Source organism: Melozone crissalis, unplaced genomic scaffold (assembly GCF_028551555.1).
Source record: "Melozone crissalis strain CALT ecotype California unplaced genomic scaffold, PUWL_Pcris_2 ptg000244c_1, whole genome shotgun sequence".
Taxonomy (NCBI): domain Eukaryota; kingdom Metazoa; phylum Chordata; class Aves; order Passeriformes; family Passerellidae; genus Melozone; species Melozone crissalis.
This window is the reverse complement of record NW_026536003.1, coordinates 1,166,210-1,187,065: the sequence shown is the minus strand read 5'-3', so window position 1 is coordinate 1,187,065 and position 20,856 is coordinate 1,166,210. Positions and strand designations below refer to the sequence as shown.

At 58.3% G+C, this 20,856-nt stretch overlaps 1 protein-coding gene across 1 annotated transcript; it reads right to left on the bottom strand.

The window, feature by feature from the left end:
- Window positions 1–6,166: 6,166 nt before the first annotated feature.
- LOC128949494 (class II histocompatibility antigen, B-L beta chain-like) lies at window positions 6,167–9,013 on the bottom strand (the record flags this gene model as incomplete). Its single annotated transcript, XM_054294349.1, has 5 exons — window positions 8,929–9,013; window positions 8,198–8,467; window positions 7,022–7,306; window positions 6,307–6,413; window positions 6,167–6,205 (listed from the first exon to the last, which is right to left on the bottom strand). Coding segments are annotated over exons 1-5 (786 nt in total), but the record flags the coding sequence as incomplete, so codon positions are not given.
- Window positions 9,014–20,856: the final 11,843 nt, after the last annotated feature.

Below are 20,856 nucleotides of genomic sequence, written 5' to 3'. Positions count from 1 at the left end.
CGCCGCCATTGGCGGGAGCCTCAAGAGCCTGGAGAGGGGCAGGGGGGACTCCTTGGAGCCGCTGGAGCCCAGAGCAGAGAATGAGGGGAGAAGGGAGCCCGGGAGCCCAAACAGCCCCGGCATCCCGGAATGGGGAGAGCGAAGCGGGGGGAGCTTTCGGGATTGCTGGGACTGCCAGCAGCCTGGGCCGGGCGGGCACCGAGGAGAAGGGGGACCCCCAATCCAAGCGTGACCCCCAGAAGCTGGGACAGGGGGGAACCTCCTGAACACCAGAGAAGAGGGGCCAGGGACTGGGAACTCCTGGGAGGCATTTTCAGGGCTGAATCTTGGTGTTTGGGAGGTTTTTCTGGAGTCCAGAGTGCCAGTGACTTGTAGAGATGGACTCGGGCAGAGGCACCTTCAAACTCAACATTCTCATCCCTTGTTTTCCCCAAACCAGGATTTCCCATTGCCAACTCCTGGGAGGCTGCGAGGAAGAGGAAGATGCCCCAGGACAATGAGGCAGGTGAGGAGGAAGTCAGTGTGTCTGGAATGCTTGAAATCAGATGGTTTTGAGAAAGCTGCACAAGACAAACCTCAGAGACAGTAGAACTGATTTGAGCTTTGCAGCAGCCAATAGATTGATCAGCAGAAAAATTATATAAGAAGTAGCAAGTAAGGAGAAATAGAACAATGGTCTGTGCATTAACACTTATCTAGAATAACTCCCTAACCTGCGGAAAAGTGTATCTAGCAAGATATTAGGAAGTTCCAAGCTTAATAGTGGAGCTCTGTGCATTGTTTTTTAAGGCTTACAAGCAGGTATTGTACTTGAAATAAGCAAGCGTTGTTTTAACCCTCAGTGTGCTTATAGTGCTTGGATAGAACTACTGTCAATATGCTTTTGCTTTGTGTGCTTGGTCAAAAACCTTTTAAAGTAAGTTTTAACATGAAGTCCTTTGTCTGCTACCTGTGATGTGAGCTACTGGTATCTTCCCATTGTCATAACCAAATAATGAGACAGATGGTTGGAAAATAACACAGCTCAGGACGCATTCCCAGCAGTCCAGTCCTGTTGGTGGTTTGTGCACAGCCCCGAACTGGTGATGAGTGCCTCTTTCCCCTCTGTGCTGCTCCATCTCCCAGCCCAGCACGGCCCCGGCTGCAGCTCAGCCCTGGGGGGATCTCCTTGCCCTTGCCTGTGGCACGGAGGCAAATCCCATCCTGTCCTTGTCCTTCCTCCCCCAGAGCAGGAGGTGAGCATGGAGAGCAGGGAGGACAAATGCCCGCGGCAGAACCTGGTGGCAGAGGCCGTTTTGAGCGGCTCCATGGTGCAGGAAGCCAACGGGGAGGAAAAGCCCCGGAGAAGCCGCACGAGGAGGGGCTGCAAACGCAGCCGGTGGGGATCTGAGGGGGAAAGAGCCAGCCTGGACCGGGAAGGCGGCCGGAGATGGAGCCAGAGCTCGGAGCTGGTGCTCCATGAGCAGCTCCATGGTGGGGTGAAGCCCCACATGTGCGTGGAGTGTGGGAAGAGCTTCAGGTGGAACTGCATCCTGCTTGTGCACCAGAGGATCCACACCGGGGAACGGCCCTACGAGTGTGAGGAGTGTGGGAAGAGCTTCAGCCAGAGCTCCAGCCTGATGAAGCACCAGAGGATCCACACTGGAGAAAGGCTGTACAAGTGTTCTGAGTGTGGGATGTGCTTCAGAGAGAGCTCCAGCCTGATCAGGCACCAGAGGATCCACACTGGGGAGAGGCCCTATGAGTGTTCCAAGTGTGGGAAGAGGTTTCAGACCAGCTCCCATCTCCTCCAGCACTATCAGATTCACAGAGAGGAGAGGCCCTTCCAGTGCCCCGACTGTGGGAAGGGATTAAGGCACAACTCCACCCTCGTCACCCACCGGCGCATCCACACAGGGGAGAGGCCCTACGAGTGTGATAAATGCAGGAAGAGGTTTCAGACCAGCTCCATTCTCCTCCAGAACTATCGGATTCACACAGAGGAGAGGCCCTTCCAATGCCCTGACTGCGGGAAGGGATTCAAGCGCAACTCCACCCTCGTCACCCACCGGCGCATCCACACTGGGGAAAGGCCCTACGAGTGTCCCCAGTGTGGGAAGAGCTTCTCCAGCAGCTCTAACTTGACCCAACACCAACGGAGGCACCACTAAGGGAAGCCCTGCAAGTGCCCCGAGTGCGGGCAGAGCTTCGTGCGCTGCTCCAGCTCCATCCCCCACGGGAGGAGGCACTTTGGGCACAGCCCTGGTCACTCACATTCCCTGTGATCCGTGTTGGGAACACACCTGGCTGCTTCTACTTTTGGTTTGGCCTTAATTTCCCTCTACTTCACCTTCATCCTTTAAAAACACCCAAAACTGGGTTAAATGAAGGAAATTGAATATATCTGAAGTTCCATAATTTCTCAGTTGTTTTAGAGGCAATTTAGGATTTGGGGACTGGTTCTGTGTGGAGTGCTGCTGTTGCTAAGAGGCAGGAATTTAATGTCACCCTTCTTGTGTTGCTAAGAACTCCTCCCCTGACCCAAACCCCAACTCCACCCTTGGGATACCCTATAAAAACTCCATGGCCCTTCCTGTGCCCTGTCTTTGGGGCATAAGAAATGGATTCCCAAAGGATCAGCCCTATTCATACTGGATTCCAAAGGATCACCGTCATTTTTCACTGAATTCCTCGAGGATCAAGCTTTTCCCACTGGATTCTAAGAGGATCAGCTCTTTTCCACTGGATTCCCAGGGGACCAGCCCTTTCCCCACTGGATTCCAAGGGATCAACCTTTTTCACTGGATTCCAAGAGGATTCTGACTCTGTCACTGTTGTTTTTTTGGTTTTACTACTGCATTTGTATTTTTATTTTTTCCTAATAAAGAACTGTTATTTCTACTCCCATATCTTTTCCTGAGAGCCCTTTAATTTCAAATTATTTTATTATTATTATTATTTTTATTATTAGTAGTAGTAGTAATCAAAGGATGGGCCATATAAAATAGTTCATTAAATATGTAAATGAGTTTATGGTTATGCATGAGGGTCTATGAATATGCAACAGGCTGATGTAATCAAGCCAGAATAATTGAGGGGTGTCCCCAAAATAACTGGGGCGTCTTGGTGGCCATAACAACCTTTGCTCCTTGGTACTTGTCTCCCATGACATCAGCCTGTTGCATATCCATAGAGTCTTTGCATATCCATAGAGTCTTTGCATATCCATAAACTCATTTACATATCCTAGGAACAAAATTGGCTTCATCCTGTTTGGGGTCCCCCCCCATCCCAGTTCAATTTAGGGTGTCCCATCCCTCTCCCAGCTCAGTTTTGGGATCTCATACCCCTCCCAGCTTAATTTGGCAGTCCCATTCCCCTCCCACCTCAATTTGGGGTTCCCATCCCCTTCCCATCTCAATTTTTGGGTCGCAACCCTCTATTCCCCACTCTCCCTCCGCTTTCTGATCATTCCCCCAGTCCTCTCCCCTGTGTTTGGTTTTGGGGGCTCCAGGCCCCTCATGCTCCGTTTTGGGGTCCCGACCCCATTTTGGATTAATTTGGGTCCCCAGCCCATCCCCAGGGTCACCTTCCCCCCCTCCCCAAATCTGCTCCTGGCAACTGATGAGTCATCAGCGAGACACGCTCTGATTGGCTGGAAATTACCTTGCGTGGTCTCTGAGTATTTACCGCAGTGGGAGGCCTTGGTCTGTGCCTGGCAAGTGATGAGTCAGAGTCGGGCCGGGCGCTGATTGGCTGAAAATCACTGAGCGGGGCCAGTGCTCTGAGTTTGAGCCCAGCAACTGGATCGTCATCAGTGCTGTGCCTTCTGAATTGTCGGGATCTGTTTTGGGGTGGGGACGGGAGGAACTGGGGTTTCTTAAGGTTTCTTTGGGTTTAATTAGGGTTGGTTTGGGGTTTATTTGCGGTTATTTATGGACTAATTGGTCTTTATCTTGGTTTTTACTTGGTTTATTTCTGTTTATTTGGGGATATTTGGAAATATTTGTGTTTATTTGGAAGTATTTGGGTTTGTTTGGGTTTACTTGGGGTTTTTTTGAATTACTTGGGGTTCTTGGGGTTAATGTTATTGTATATGGGGTTTTTTTAGGAGTACTTGAAATAATTTGGGGAATTTTGAGTTTAATTTGGTTTTTTTTCTTTGTTTTTTTGGGGTTAGTTGGGGCATTTTCTGGTATTGTTTAGGGTTTTTTGGAGGTTCTTTGGGGTTTATTTCGAGTGTTTTGGGGTTATTTAGGTTATTTGGGGTCATGTGGGGTCAAAAAATCCGTCAATGTTTCTCCTGCAAAACACGGGAATTTTTCCTTAAAAATCTGAGAGTTTTTCCCCAAAAAACCGGGAATGTTCCTTAAAAATCCGTGACTTTTCCCAGACAATAGTGACGTGCCCCGCCCCAAACCATCCAATCACCGCCCTTCATATCCCAAATTAGCAAATCACGGTGCACCCTGCCCCAAACCAACCAATCACCGCGGGTCTCCTGTCAGCAAGTCCCGCCTTCTTTGCCTTTATCCAACCAATCACCGGGCGCCTCCCCTCGGCAAAGCCCGCCTCCCCCGCCCATCTCCTGTCAATCACCGCGCCCTTCTTGAAACCAACCAATCACTGGGCGTCTCCCACGAGCAACTCCTGCCCTCCCCGCGCTGCTCCAGCCAATCAGAGCTGAGCTGGAAGCAGCGCCCCTTGACCCCGGGGCCGGGCATGGAGCGGGCACCCCCTCCCCCCCCGCCCCCCGGGACCCCATCAGGGACCCCCGGGAGCCGCCCCGGGCTCGGGCGGGTCCTGCGGGAGGCGCTGGAGAGAGCGGGGGAGGCGCTGGGAGAGGACGGGGGACTCCGGGAGCTGCTGAGGAGGCGCAGGGACAGGTGAGGGGCCCTGGAGAGGTCGTGAGGGGAATTTGGGGAGGGGTCTTGAGGAGGTTTGGGGGGGATTTAGGGAGGGTCTGGGGGGATCTTGAGGGGGTTTTAGCAGGGGGGTGCTGAGGGTGCTTTGAAGGGGAATTTGAGGAGGGGTCCTCGGGTTGTCACGATGCGTCCTCACGGACGGGTTTCGTGATGGTTCATGGATTTGATCTCAGGGTGCAAAAAGAACCGACACAGTACAGGGGGGTTTGCAATGATAATCCAAACAAATGCACCTTTATTAAATGAACACAGCAAAATGCGATAGAGGGATTAAGGGAGAGAAAAAGATAGAGGAAGAGAAAGACAAAAGAGAGAGAGAAAGAGAGAGGGGATAGAGCTACCAAACGTTGAGATGAAGTCCTTTGGTCCAGTACAGTCGAGGATCCACTGTTACGCCGGGGAGATCTCGAAGTCTCTCGCTGACTCAGAGGTTTTTATTATGATAACTCCATTGGAAATTGCGAGGGGGGGAAACAGACACAATAAGGAATAGATGTAACAGGTAGTCCATGCTCTCAGCAGTAACTGAGAGCCATTGTCTTCTTGGTCCAGCGGTCACAACCTGCAGGCAAACATCTCGCTTTGGTCAGCTTGCCTCCCCCACACACCTGCCCCGGGCTGGGGGTTTCAGTGCCAGTCCTTGGAAGGAGCAGAGGGGCCTTTTCACATGGGGGTTCCATGTCTCAGTCCTTGATGGAGAGGCTCCTTACATCTCAGTCTGTCTGTCACGGTGGTTGTAAAACAGGTGAGGGTCTTCTGTGGGGGGACCACCTGAAACTCAGGAGAAGTCCAGCCAGGCCGAGAGGTGGGACAGCTCCCAAGGCTGTTGTTGCAAAAAGTGCACGGTGCCCCCTTCTTCTTCTCCTTGGGCTCAGTATAGTATACAGCAAACAACAGCTGTGAAAACAGCAACTGAACACTGTGCTCTGGGGTCTCTGGGTCTTGTGGCATGTGACTTTCTCCTACAGAGGAGACGGGGGGCGGGGGTCTTCTCTTCAGTGGTCCTCAAATGACAATCGTGAGGCAGATGAGGGAAAATTCTGACAGACTCTCCCAAGCCACCACCCTTTGTCCCCCTCCCTTTTCCCAAACCCCTCCCCGTCGCCCCCAATAAACGGCCCCGGGCCCAACTGGGAAGCTTTACCGGGAGCACTGGGAGCAGGCACTGGGCGGGGGCAGAGCGCCCGCGGGGCTGGGGGGACGCGGGACCCCCCCAAAATCAGCGGAGCGGGGACGGAGCGGGGGGTCCCGGCCGGGCCCGAGCCCACGGGGAGGGGCTGCGGCCGCCGCCGGCTCAGGAGCTCTGTGGGCAGAGAAAAGGGGGTGACACCGGGCTGGGGGCCCCGGCGGGAGCGCACACGCTCCGCCACGGGGGGACGCCACCCCCGGCACCCACCCTGACCTTCTTGCGCAGGGAGAAGCCGAGCCCCAGCGCCAGGAAGACCAAGCCCAAGACGAAGCCCCCGATGCCCGTCAGCATCTTGCTGCGGGCGGCGTCCGGCGGCATCTCTGGGGGGTCTGCAGGGCTCAGCACCCCCAAAACCTCTCACCGACACCCCGAGCCCCTCCCAGCGCCCTCCCTGTGTCCCTCAGCCCAGCCAGGACCCCCTGAAACCTCCCCCCGATCCCTTTTTGTCCTGGCCAGGAGCCACCAAAGCCCCTCCCGTCCCTCTCAGCATCCCACAGCCCCCTCCCAGTTGGCCCCCAGCGCCCCAGGACCCCCAAGGCCTCTCGCAGTCCCTTGGCAGCCCCGGCAGGACTCAGCCAGAGCCCTGCTGGTCTGTGTCCAGCACAACCGAGCTCATGGCGAGCCCCACTTTGCCATCGCCGATCTCCTTCCAGCCCCTCGGTGCTCACTGCGATCCCTCCCAGTCACACCCAGCACCCCCAAACTCCCTCCCAGGCACACTCAGCATCCCCCAAACTCCCTCCCTCCCTGGCCCACCAGGACCCCCCAAACCCATTCCACCCTCCGCAGCATCCCCCAAACCCCTTCCCATCCCTTGCCCAGCCCCCAGCCCCTCTCCCACTTCCAGCCCGGCTCTCTCCAGCTCCCTCCCAGTGGCTCCCAGCACACCCCAGTGGCTCTGCCAGCGCCCCCAGGGGCTCCCCCGTACCCCAGTGCCGCCTCAGGGGCTGCTCCAGGCTGACGTGCTCCACCTGGCAGCTGTAGCTCAGCCTGTGCCGGGGCGGCGTTTCCAGCAGCACCAGCAGCTGGTAGGTCCAGTCCCCGTTGGGGACCACGTCGGTGGCCACCACGTGCTCCGAGAGCTCCTGCTGGCCCTGGAACCACCTCACCTGGATGGCAGCAGGGTAGAAATCCATCACGGAGTAGAGCAGGTGGTCGGGGCCGGGCTGGGAGCTCGAGGGGGGCACCAGCGAGATGGACACGCTGGGGGGCACTGGGGGAAGGAGAGAGAGCGAGGACACACTGGGATCAGCTGGGGGGCACTGGGAGAGAGAGGGGAGGGCTGGGGTGGGCTGGTGAGAGACTGGCATGGACTGGGAGTGATAAGGAATGGCCCGGGGAATGTGGTGGGAGGGACTGGTGATGGGCTGGGATGGATTGCAAATGTACTGGGACGGAGTGGGATGGACTGGGAGGGAGTTGAATGGCACTGGGAGAGGTGGGAGGGGATGGAGAGTATTGGGAGAGAGGGTGGAGGTCTGGGAGTGAACTGGGAATAGACTGGGAATAGACTGGGAATTGAGTTGGAGTGGGTGGGCCGAATTGGGAAGGACTGGGAGTAACTGGAAATGGACGGAGAGGAACTGGGGTGGTTTTGAGAGAAATGGGAGGAGATGAGGGGCCATGGAATTGGAGATTGTGCTGAGAGAATGAACTTGGAATGAACTGGGAATGACCTCAGTAGGACTGGGAGGGACTGAGTAGGTACTGGGATGGATTGGGAATGGACTGGGAGGGAGTTTCAAAGATTGTGGTGGCACTGGGAGGAACTGGGAATGAAGTGCGAGGCACTGGGAGGCCGAGCCCAGCCCGGGGCAGTCGGCGCTGCGGGTCTGCCTGGCAACAGATGAGTCATCAGAGATTCGTGCTTTGATTGGCTGAGAAGCGTCAGCTCCACGCTCGGCTGAGCTGGAGGCGCGGGGAGGCACTGGGAGGAACTGGGATGGACTGGGCGAGACACAAAGGTCAATGGGTGGGTCAGGGGTTTCAGTGATGTGTTCAAGGAGCGCTGAGGGCTCTGGGTCGATGTCCAGGGAGGTTTTGTGGTGTTCCGGGGTCATTGGCAGGGCAGGGCCCGAGGGGACACGCTCTGCTCCGAGCTCACCTCGGCGCCCCAGGAGGAACGGGGTGGCCACCTCGTAGTTGTTCCGGCAGTACCTGTCCACCTGAGCCCTTTTGTACTCCAGTTTAGCCGAGTCGCTGTTCCAGGACTTAGCCACCTTCTCCTCATGGGAGGTGAACCCTACGTAGTGCCCCACGTCGCTGTCGAGCATCGCGAACTGCATCCGGTTGTAGAGGAACCTCTCCACGTACCGCATCTTCTCCGTGCCGTTAATGAAGTGACACTCCGATGTTATCTGCTCCTGAAACACCCCTGTGAGTGCAGAACATAGATCGGGGGGTGCCCTCCCAGCACACCCCAGCAGAAACCGCAGAGCTCCGGGGCCCACCCCGGATCCCCGCTCCGCACCCCCTGTGCCCCACGGCCGCCATGGGACCCTCCTGCCCGCGCTGCCGCTTCCTCTTTGCCGCCCTTCCCCCATTTCCCCTTCCACATCCTCTCCCCTCCCACATCCAGCCACTCCCAAACCACTTTTGGGGTCCCATTTCCCCACTTTCCCACAAATGCCTCAATCCCCAGCCCCCTCGGGGGGTCACCCCTCCCCCTTTCCCCACTTCCCCACCCTCTCCCACTCCTCCCTCTCCTCCCCTCAGCCCCTCCCGCTCTCCCTTTGGGGGGTCCCCCCCTCCTGCCCCTCCATTCCGGGCACCCCCCTTCGCCCCCTTTTCCCCCTTCTCCCCCCCTGTCCCAGCGCCTCCCGCCCCCCCGCTCACCCGAGAGCTCCGCGCCCGCAGCCGGGGGGGCTCCCAGCACCACCAGTGCCACCAGTAGGGCCCCAGCTGCCGCCTCTCGCCCCATGGCCGGGGCCGGGCAGGGAGCAGCAGCCCCAAAGCAGCCGCGCTGCGCTGGGAGCGCCAGTCCGGAGCAGGGCGGGCTCGGCAGCGCCGCGCGCTCTCATTGGCTGCCGCCGCTTCTGGGCAGCGATCGGCCACGGGCTCTGCCCAGCAACCGATGAGGCAATCCAACGCCCCGAGCTCTCATTGGCTAAGCCGCCTCCTGCCTGCGCTGCCATTGGCTCAGGCCTTTCCGGGACGCTGCAGCCCCGGGCTGGGGTTTTTTTGGGGAGGGGGAACCTTGGGGCGCTGGGCAGGTGGGGGCGGGGATGGAGAGGCGCGGGTTGTGGTGGACCAGCCAATCAGAGCCGCTCATTTCACAATTAACCCCTATTTTTGGGTTACTGAGCTCGTTCAGAATTTTCTCTTCGGATCCCTTGGTCCCGCTTTCCTGGTTTGAAAAGGAAGTGCGTTTTGTGGGATGCTGTGGTCAAACCAATCAGTGCTGAGATTTGAATATTGGCACCTGGTGTGGCCCCATAGGACATGGATTCATCTCTGAGAACATAGGGGGTTAAAAGCAGAGAACTCCCAGGGGAAGCTCTCTTGGTTCCGGTGGGTGAAAGGTTCAGAGCTGCCCTGCCCGGCTGCGGGCTGGGTGCGGGAGGGGAAGCCATGCGGCCGGGTGAGGGGAGCCGGGCCTTGGACAGAGAAGGGAGGTGAAGGCCCCTGCAGGATGGAAGGGTGGAGGAACACTGAGAGGCATCGGGCAGCGCCCCCAGAGAGAGAGGGAGAGCCGGTGTCTGTGCCTGTGCCACCTTGAAATTTGATACCTTCTGCTGGCAGCACAGCCGAGAAGGAGAAGGGGTGCAGAGAGAAGGTGCCCGGCAGGGCCAGCGTGGGAGTTCTGGGCAGGCAGAGCCCGAGATTTTAACCCTTTTCTTGGATGATGGAAACCTTACAAATGCTGATCCTCCTGGAGCTGAATGAGAAGAGAGATAGAGATGAGATAAGAGGAGATGGGCCACAAGAGAAGTTGAGAAGACTCTTAGGCGGGAGGAAATGATGGATTGGCCTTTGGCTGGACTTTTCTTGCGTAGCCATGGACAGAACCATTTTTCCTGTAACACAGAGACTGCATTTAGGGGGAGGCAATGGCTCGGAGCCAAGAGAGTGCAGTGATGTGATGTGAAGGAGTGGCATGAACAGAGATGGATGAGGAGGGTGGTGGTGCCCTCTGCCTTCAGTGAGGAAGAAGATCTTTGTTCTTGAGACCCCTCGGCCCCAGGGGATGAATTTGGGAGGGACAGGTGTCCCAAAAGTGAGAGACTGTGCTCATTTCTGGAACTGGGCAAAGCATCCTTAAAAGGGGAACCCCAGAAGTAGCTCTGGCCCATGTGCAGTGGTGAGAGCACTGGGCATGGAAGGAAGATGTCACGATGGCAAATGATCTCCGGGCGGTGCCACGTGTGACACGGAAACACAAGAGGTTTTAACTGTGTTTCTTGGGGAAGCCTGTGGCACAAGAGGGACTCCTCTCTCCTTGATGAACTGAGAGTTGATTATCTGAGGGGTGGTGATGGACTGACAGCTGGTGACCTGAGGGGTGACAACTGCGAGTCCAAGGTTTTGCCTTACTGTGATGTATTGGGAATTTGGTTGGGGGGAGGAGGAATGTTTGGAATGTTTTCATTGTTTCTGTGTGTTTCTTTTATATATTGTAAGGTAATAATGATTTTTTTCTTTGTATTCCGAAGCTGGAGCCTGCTTCACTCTATTCCTGGTCACATCTCACAGTAGGCATCAGGGAGAATGTATTTTCATGGGGGCACTGGCATTATGCCAGCATCAAACTGTGACAACAGGGAAAATGGCTGCTCATGCCAGTCCAGCCCCTTGCCCAGAAGGCACCCGCTTGTGTTTGGGCACGAGCTGCTGGCCACAGCCAGACGGGCAGCACCCGCAGCATTGGCCATCAGACGCTGGGCTGATGTTTTCATCCAGAGAGAAAGAAAAACAGCCAGAAGCACACAAGGAAACTTGACAGTATTTCTGTAAGAATGTCATTGTCCTGTGAAAGTCAATAGTGGATGGTGGTTTTGGTCTGCAGATAATCACTTCCGAGCAAAAATCATTCCAGGAAGGGACAACAGTCTCTGCCTTCTGACAGATACCAAGTGTGGCCACCAATTGCTCCAGGTGCTCCTGCCAACAGCCACCTGCAGAAAAGATCACATAGACACCAAGGCACGCTGGCTTTGGCTGTCCTCTGGCAGAGATGTTCCCCGGGGCCACAGGTCTCTGTGGCAGGAGAGAGGCACCAGCATTGGCAGGCCTTGGGCATGGCAAATCTCCTTTGGCAGGGACTCTTCCACAGCTGCTGCTGCTGCCAGCGCTGCCCAGGGGACAGAGCAGCATTGGAGCTCTGGGCCACACGTCCCGTGTCTGTGTCACGCCCCTGCGAGTGTGCCGGCCACCCAGCCCCGGGACTGGTCCCAAAGAGGCTGGGCAGGGCCTGTGGAAGGCCCCGGTGCCCTTCCTGCTCTGCTGCGTTGGCAGCCGTGGGGGCTCATTCTGCTGCCCTGAGCAGGCAGAGCAGAGGAGCAGCTGCTTCTTGTTTGGGCCCTTGCTAAAGTTCCTGCTGGGCTGTGTCTTCAACACTTGAGGCAAGGGCTTGCCTGCAAGCTGGGGCAGTTTGGGTGGGGTGGGGGTGTCCCCAGGGCACGTGGAGGTGTGTCCTGGGGCTCTCTGTGACACAGTGCACCGTGGTCACCGTGGGATGGAGAGGGACAGAGTGTGCAAGGGTGACCCTGTGTGACACGCCGTGACGTAGGGGCTGGCGGTGCCACGGCCACGCCACAGTGCTGGGTGCACACGACGGGGCAGGACGGGACAGAGCAGTGCTGTGAGGAGCCCCCACACAGCCAGCTCGTTCCTTGCTGACCCGGAGCTTTTCCGAGGCGTTCCCTGTGCAGGTGTCCTCCAGGCCAGGCTGCGGGACTCGGGGACGTGGAGCATTTCCCAAGCGTCTGCCATCCTTGCAGCCCATGCTCTCGAGGACAGACTGCGGGACTTGCAGTCCTATTTCCTTCCTGAGACTTCTCTCTTGCTGCTCCCCTCGAGGACAGACTGCAGGAATTCCTGTCCTGTAGCCTTCCCGAGGCTCCTCTGTTGCAGGTGCCTTCAAGGCACAACTGCAGCACTTGCTCATCTCCAGCCCTTCTGAGGCCTCTCTGCTTCAGCAAGCACTCCTAACTGCAAAGAGTGACATGGAGCAGAGACCCCCCAGCGTGCCCAAGCTGGCTGGAGGAGGAAGAGGCTGGAGCTACCTCAGCACAGCAGCCTGAAGAACTGGAGCAGTTCCAGCTGCTGCAGGAGCGTGAGTGTCAGAGCTAGGCCGCAGGGCTGGTGCCTGTAGCCAGCTTGGCCCCATCCCATCCCATCCCATCCCATCCCATCCCTGTGGACATATCCATGGATAGGACAGAAGCTGGGCTGGAGACCCTGGCAGCCGCGCTCCATCCCCCGGGGCATCCCGGGGCTCTCCCTGCCTGGGGAGCACAGGGCTGGGCTGTGTTCTCTGGCCTCTCCCGCAGCCCCTCAGCTCTGGCTGCGCTCGCTCTTTGCCAGATGCAGCCAAGGACGGGACACAAGAACAGGAAGCCACCCGTGGCCGCTTGGGCAGAACGGCGCAGGTACCTGCGGCCATCCCCACCTGGGCTGGGCCTGCTGGCACTGCTCAGCCAAGCACCAGGCTTGGAACACTCCATGGATTCTCCCTCCCTTGCTGCCCTTCTGCAGACCCTCTGTGAATTCATCACGCGCCCTTGGCAGGAAGAGACCACCGGTGTGGGCATGGGCGTCTTGGCCAACCTTCTGTTCCTTGATGCCGAGACCGGTGATGCCATGCTGGATTTGCTTGTGGAGAAGAGTGTCTCCAATCCAACACAAGTAAGCAGCCTGGGGCAAGGGCTCCATGGCCCCAGCAGTGGTGTGGCGCCTCCAGCCGGCTCTGCCGGGCTCCCTTGGCCTCTGAGACCCGGCCCAGTGCGGTTGGAAGGGAAGCACTTCTCAGGGGAAGTTGCTGCTCTGGCAGCTCTGCGAGTCTCCCAGTGCCCTCTGCAGGTGCCCGCCATGGTGAGGTACATCCACCAGTGGCTCACGGCCAATGAGTCTGCTGGGCACAGGCTGGACAAGGCCCTTCAGGAGCTGGCCCAGGAACACCCCTGTGACGTGCTGATCACCCTCTTGCACTCGGCCCCATCGTGTGACAGGTAGGGCAGCCCCACGTGCCTTGAGGGCTTAGGCTTCACCAGCCCGTCACCCTGTAGAGCCTGTCCCTGCTGGCTGCCAGACAGGCGGGCAGTTCCAGGATCCTCTGGCTCCTCTGTTTTCCAGTGCTGCCATGTCAGCTCCTGAGCCTGGTGCCACGCTCCCTCCCTGCCCCTCCGGGCCTGTACCCACGTGGGCTGGCTGGCCGCTGCCGGCCAGGGGCAGTGGGCAGAGGCAGGGCTGAGGGCCAGCGCGGGGCCCTGCAGCTGCCCAGGCCACGGCGCTGTGGCCGAGCCCGCCCTGACACAGAGCTCTGACCCCACAGAGCTGCCGCCACCATGTGGGGAACCATCGTGTCCTCGAGCAGGACTGCGGAGCCGGCGCTGCAGCTGCTCCTCCATGTGCTGAGTGCCTGGCCAGTGCACAGCGTGCGCACCTCCGATGGGGACGACGCAGGAGTCTTTGCCCTGGCTGTGAGTTTCTGGTGCCGGCCTTTGCCAGCCCCCAGGCCGCCTCTCCAGCAGCCAGCTCTCTGTGCTCCCCCCAGCTGCATCTCCCTGCCACAGGCACTGGGCTGAATCCTGCCTTAGGGGCAGGGCTCAGGGGCACCAGGCCGGCTGCTCCCCTCGTGTCTCCCCGGCCTCTCCCTGGCACGCTCAGGCCCTGCCACGTGGATGTCTTGGCACTGAGTGTTGTCTCTGGCTGTTTTATTTCTTGCAGGCAACCATGGCACTGTGGAAAATCTTCAATCTGGCCTGGCGCTCGCCTGTTGTGCTGGAGTATTTCCCCAGTCTCTTTCTGCATCTGCTCTTCCAAGCTTACATCAGCACGCAGATGCCAGAAGAGGTTGAGACCTTCTGGCAGGGATGCCAGGAGCAACACGGCCTCTCCGCCAACCCCAACAGGTGCTCCGTGCCAGTCCTCCCAGTCTCCCCGTCCCTCCCATGCCCCAGGGCAGGAGCCGGGGCTCCCAGCGTGACCTGGCCTTTGCTCTGCACACAGCTTTGCGCTGCAGACCCTGAAGGCCCTGCTCTGCCAAATGCGCCATGAGCACGTGGTGCTGTCCATGGAACGCAAGCGTGCCTGGGACACGCTGCTCCGTGCCGACACCCACCACTGTGCAGTGGGTCTGCTGGCCAGGTGAGACCTCGTTCTCCCCACCGCCCCTCTCCTTTGTGCCCGCAACGCCCCACGCAGTCCCCGTGCTCATGGGCGGCAGGGCCTTGTCACCAAGGGAGGGATGAGCAGACTGGAAAAGGCCGGCAGAGGAGGGTGCCCGGGAACAGCCGCCTCCCAAAGCGCCCCAGGGCTGCTTGGGAGCAGAGCAGAGCTCTGCCAGTCAGCCCTGGGAGAGGTTTGCCTGCCTGGCTCAGGAGCAATGGTGCCTTTTCCTCCCTGCCAGGGAGATGCGCCGTGTCTCCATCATCTGGTGCTGCGGCATGGCATCCTGCCTCTTTGAGCTGCTCAGCCAAGGCATTTCAGACTGGGAACTGCCCACCCTGGCCTTCCTGGTGGAGGTGAGCCCCATGGCCAGCGCTGCCTGGCTGAGCTGCCTCCCACCCCTCTGCCCTCTCGTAGCCGCAGCTGCCTGGGACGCTGCCTGTGCCCTGTGCTGCTGCCTTGGCTCGGCCCTGTGCACTTCTGAGCTCCTGCCAGCTGGGCACCTCTGTGCCTGCTCTGTGCCTTTCAGCTCCTGGATTGCCTGGACTTGAGCGAATGCGCTGAACAAGTCCTGGAGATCCTGACAAGGCACCTGCAGAGCCAGTCCAGGGAGATGCGTCGCGTGGCGCTCCGAGGCCTCGTGGTGCTCACCTCGATGGTGAGAAGGAGGCAGCAGCTGAAGCTGTGCTGGCAGTGTGGGGCTGGGGCAAGCAGCCCCATGGGCTTAGCTGGGCCTTGGCAGCTGTGGCAGCTGCTCCCAGCTCTCCAGGCTCGCTGTTCAGCTGCCTGAATGCTTTGGGACAAGCCTTTGGCCTCTGAGCCCTGCAGCAGCAGCAGCAGCAGCAGCAGCAGCAGCAGTGTGGGGTTGCCCAGCCTTGTTTTGCACACAGGATCCAAGCATGTACAGCCTGAGCGAAAGCCTTGTGAAGCTACTGTGGGATAGGGATGAAGACATCATGGAGAAGACCCTCATTGTGCTCAGCCTCCTGATGCTGCAGAAAGACCTGGCAATAGCCAGCCCCATCGCCCTGCAGCTGGCTGAGGCGCTCTGGCACCTCTTTGACAATGTGAGGCTCTGTGCCCCCAGCCACGGGCACTTGGGTGCTGCCTTGGGCCTGGGCACAGGGGGGCCTGCAGCAGCAGATGTGGAGGGCTTTGGCTTCCTTTCCAACAGGACAACAGCCTTGTGCAGCTGCTCTCCATTCACCTCTTCCAAGACGTGATCGCTTTTGTAGTGGCAAAGGGAGAAAAGCCCCTGAAGAAGCCTGTGAGCCGGAGCCTGCTCCCACTCTTCTTCCACTGCCATGATGAGAACCAGTGTGTGGCACAGGTGAGGCCTCCTGGGTGTCCCCGTGGGACGGGGGCTCAGCTGTCTCCCCACCCCCTGGCACCTGACGGGCTCCAGCCTCCTCCCAGCCCTGACACAGAGATGCGGCTCCTGTGCCCTGGGCTGCGGTGCCATCTCTGGCTCTTTGCTGCTCTGCAGGCCTCTCGGGAAACGCTGCTTTCTGCAGTGAGCTTCCTGAAGAGGAAGGATCTCAAGCAGCTGCTGCAGACGGATCAAATGTGGAGATTTGCTGAGTGCTTGGTAAGGACAGCCTGGAATGCCCAGCCCAATCCCTGGAGCAGCCGCCTGCCCACGGCGCCCAGTCTGTGGGGCTGGAAGATGTGCCCCCTGCCCAGTGCCGCACGCAGGGGCACCGGCCTGCGCCCCACACGCCGCTCCCTTCCCTGGACCGTGCGGGCTCTGCTCCAGGCTCCTCTGGCCCCAAGGCCGGTGCAGACGGAGCCCCGAGCCAGCCAGGCTCTGCTGCGGGGCGGCACCGCGGCTCGCCGGGCCCTGTGCCCCGTGCCGAGCCCGGCGCCTGCGGCTGCTGGCCGGGCCTCGGGGCTCTTTGGACAGGGGGAGCAGTGCCGGCCGTAGGGAGCGCCCGGCCCAGGGGCAGGGCCCGCATCAACCCTTCCCCTCCGTGCCCTGCCGCTCTCTGCAGCTCAGGCAGAGGACAGGAGCCGAGCGGCCGAGCACCTGCGCCTGGCCCTGCCGTACCTGCGGAGCGCACAGGGGCCCCTGCGAGAGGCGGCCGTCAGGTTCATGGGTGAGCGCCAAGCCCGGCTCCCTCCCTGGCCCGCCCCATTGCCGCAGCTCGGCCCCGGCCCCGCCTGCTGTGCCGGCAGCAGGATCCGGGCGCGGGCATGGGCAGCCCCCGCTGGCCTGGGCATTGCTGCTGCCGCCCTCTGGCAGCCGTGCCCTGGGGCGGCAGCGTGTGCCAGGGGCCCGGGCTGAGCCCTGCCGGGCCAGCAGGGCGTGTGGCCTCAGGGCTGGCAGCGCCCGTGGGCGGCAGCTGTGCCTCTGAAGGCAGGACACGCTCTGTGCTCCCCAGGGATGGCCGGGCGCTACCTGACAGGGCAGCAGCCGCAGTTCCGCATCATCTGCAGCGGTGAGTGAGGCCCGCGGGCTCTCGGCGGGGGCTGCCGCTGGCAGCTGCGTTCCCTGGCCCGCCCGCCGACGGCTCCGCTCCCTGCGCGCCCCAAGGGCAGCGGGGCCACAGCACAGACACCTTGCAGGGGCCTGCGGGACATTCCTGGCCAGCAGCTGCCAGCTCATCCTTCTTGGCTCCCGCTTCCTCCAGGCCGTGCCAGCAGCTGCGTGGCATGGATGAGGCTGGAGGCTCTGCCCAGCTCCCGGCAGATCCAGCCTCTGACTGTGCCTCTGTTTCTCTCTCTGCAGCCCTTCAGGACATGACGGATGACAGCAGCCCTGCCATCTCATGCCTGGCGCTTCAAGCTCTGCACATCCTTTTAGCTGTACAGAGCGTTCCCTCCTCCCGGCTCCAGAGGATGCGAGACCAACTCCGCCGCCTCTGGGAGTCGCGGCCTTTCCTGTGTGCCCGTGGCTGAGTGTCCTGCCGCGGCGCTGTGGAGAACTGGTCCGGGAGGCTGCGTCTGCTGGGGCCGCCTGAGCCTGCGGGGAACACCTCTCCTCTGCCAGCACTTCTTTTCCCTTCACCCACCAGAGGAACATTAAATTGCTGTGTTGGATACCCGGGTGTCCAGGAGCTTTCTCTTGGTGCACAGTGTCTTCAGGCCAATGGGGAAGAGGGGAAAGGCTGCTTGGTCTGCGCAATTTGCCCGAGCGTGTGGTGCGGAAGGGAAAGTGGCCAAACGCCCCTTGGCCTTTGGTGGTTCCTGCAGGAATGTTTTTGTTCCTGCATCAAGTTTTCTGGAGCTGGGGGAACAAGTGTGTTCCGTGTTATGAGAGTCTGTCTGAAATATCCCTCGTCTGCCTTACGATTGTCATGGAGAGAGACCACCAAAAAATTAAAACGCTCGTTTGCTGATCCGGTGGCCGGGAAAGTCATGTGCCTGAGGCCTGAAAGCGTTGCTAAGTTGCTGTTTTCACAGATGTTGTTTGTTATACACTACACTGAGCTCACAGGGCATCCTGCCCTTTTGCACAATAGCTCTGGAATCCTCCCTACCTCTCAGCCTGGCTGGTTTGAGCATTAGGGTGGTCCCCTCCTCCAAGAGAAGACCGTTCATAACCACCGTGACAGACAAGTAGAGATGTAAGAAACCTCTTCATCAAGGGACTGAGACATGAAATCCCTACGTGAGAAGGCCCCTCTCACCTTCTTCCAGAGACTGGGACTGAAAGCCCCAACTCGGGGGAGGTGTACAGGGCGAGGAAGGAAAGCTGCCCAAAGCAAGATGGATGTTGCAGGTGTAGGCAGTGGACAACGAAAGCAATGACTCTCGCCTGCTGCCAAACTTGGACTGTGTGTACCCTTATTTCCCACCCCCCCGTCCCGAAGATACAATAAACTACCTTTGTTTTGGCTGCAAAATCCATCCCCCTTGCCCCAATGAAAAAGAGTATAATTGGGGTCCAGATGAACTGGGCCTCTGAGACTTCCCCGATGCAACAGGTGGGTCCTCGACTGGACCGGACCAAAGGACTTCGTCTCTACGTTTGGTAGCTCTATCCCCTCTCTCTTTCTCTCTCTCTCTCTTTTGTCTCTCTCTTCCCCCATCTTTTTCTCTCCCTTAATCCCTCTATCGCATTTTGCTGTGGTCATTCAATAAAGGTGCATTTGTTTCGATTATCATTGCAAACCCCCTTGTACCGTGTCGGTTCTTTTTGCACCCTTAGATCAAATCCATGAACCATCACGAAACCCGTCCGTGAGGATGGATTGTGACACCCCCCGAGGACCCCTCCCTAAATTCCTCTCCAAAGCACCCCCAGCACACTCAGACCCCTCTAAAATCCCCTCAAGTTCCCCTCAGACCCTCCCCAAATACCCCCCAAACATCCTCAAGACCCCTCCCCAAATTACCCTCACGACCCCTCCAGGACCCCTCACCTGTCCCTGCGCCTCCTCAGCAGCTCCCGGAGCCCCCCGTCCTCTCCCAGCGCCTCCCCCGCTCTCTCCAGTGCGTCCCACAGGCCCCGCCCGAGCCCGGGGCGGCTCCCGGGGGTCCCTGAGGGGGTCCCGGGGGACGGGGGGGGAGGGGGCGCCCGCTCCATGCCCGGCCCCGGGGTCAAGGGGCGCTGCTTCCAGCTCGGCTCTGATTGGCTGGAGCAGCACGGAGAGCGCGGGAGTTGGTGACGGGAGACGCCCGGTGATTGGTTGGTTTCGTAGAGGGCGGGGTGATTGACAGGAAATGGGCGGGGGAAGCAGGCTTTGCTGAAGGCAGGCGCGCGGTGATTGGTTGGATAGAGGCAAAGAAGGCGGGAATTGCTGAGGGAAAACGCCCGGTGATTGGTCGGTTCAGGTCGAGAGCGGCGAGAATAGCTGAGAGGAGAAACGCGGTGATTGCTTTGTTCGGTGTGTGAGAGGCGGGCGTGTCTGAGGTAAGGCATGCAGTGATTGGTTGGATTGGTGCACAGAGAGGCTGGTATTCCTGAGGGGAGACCCGCGGTGATTGGATGGTTTGGGGCCGGGCGCGCTGCTATTGGCTGAGAAAAGTCTGGGATTTTTAAGAGAACATTCCTGGTTTCTTGGGGGAAAACTCTCGGATTTTTAAGGAAAAATTGCCGATTTTTGCAGTAGAAAATCACCCGGAGCTTTTGACCCTAAGTGACCCCAAATAACTCAACCCCAAAACAACTGAAAGAAAACCCCAAATATCCCCAAACAACCCCAAACAATACATAGAAATCCCCGAAATAACCCCAAACAAATCCAAAGAACCCCAAAAAACGAAAAAACCTCCCCGAAGTTAAAGCCAAAAAAACCCAAATGATATCAAGCACACGGAAAAAAAAAAACCCCATATACACCAACATTAACCCCAAGAACCCCAAATAATTCCAAATAAACCCACATAAACCCAAATAAACCCAAACAAACACTAATACTTCCAAAGTACCCAAATAATTCCAAATATCCCCAAATAAACAGAAATAAACCAAGTAAAACCCAAGAGAAACCCCAATTAGTCCATCAATAACCCCAAAGAAACCCCAAACAAACCCTAAATAAAGCCAAATAAACCTCAAGAAACCCCAGTTCCTCCCGTCCCCACCCCAAAACAGATCTCGAATAATCAGAACGCGCGGCACCGATGCACTGGCCCCGCTCAGCGATTTTCAGCCAATCAGCGCCCGGCCCAACTCTGACTCATCACTTGCCGGGCACAGACCAAGGCCTCCCACTGCGGTAAATACTCAGAGACCGCGCGGGGTAATTTCCAGCCAATCAGAGCGTGTCTCACTGATGACTCATCAGTTGCCAGGAGCAGATTTGGGGAGGGGGGGAAGGTGACCCTGAGGATGGGCTGGGGACCCAAATTAATCCAAAATGGGGTCGGGAGCCCAAAACGGAGCAGGAGGGGCTTGGAGCCCCAAAAACCAAACATGGGGGAGGGGACTGGGGGAACGATTGGAAACGGGAGGGAGAGCAGGAAAAAGAGGGGGTAGGACCCCAAAATTGAGCTGGGAGGGGAATGGGACCCCAAAATTGAGGTGGGAGGGGAATGGGACACCAAAATTAGGCTGGGAGAGGTATGGGATCCCAAAACTGAGCTGGGAGAGGGATGGGAAACCCCAAATTGAGCTGGGACGGGGGTGGGACCCCAAACAGGACGAAGCCAAATTTGTTTGTTCCTAGAATATGTAAATGAGTTTATGGATATGCAAAAAGTCTATGAATATGCAACAGGCTGATGTCATGGGAGACAAGGACCAAGGGGTGAAGGTTGTTATGGCCTTCAAGACCCCCCAGTTATTTTTGGAGACACCCCTTAATTATTCTGGCTTGATTACATCAGCCTGTTGCATATTCATAGACCCTCATGCATAACCATAAACTCATTTACCTATTTCAGGAACTATTTGACATGGCCCATCCTTGGGGGTGTCTCCCCATTTCACGAGCCTCCACTGGAATGGAAACTGCATACCCCCTCCCTTTGATTTATAATAATAATAAT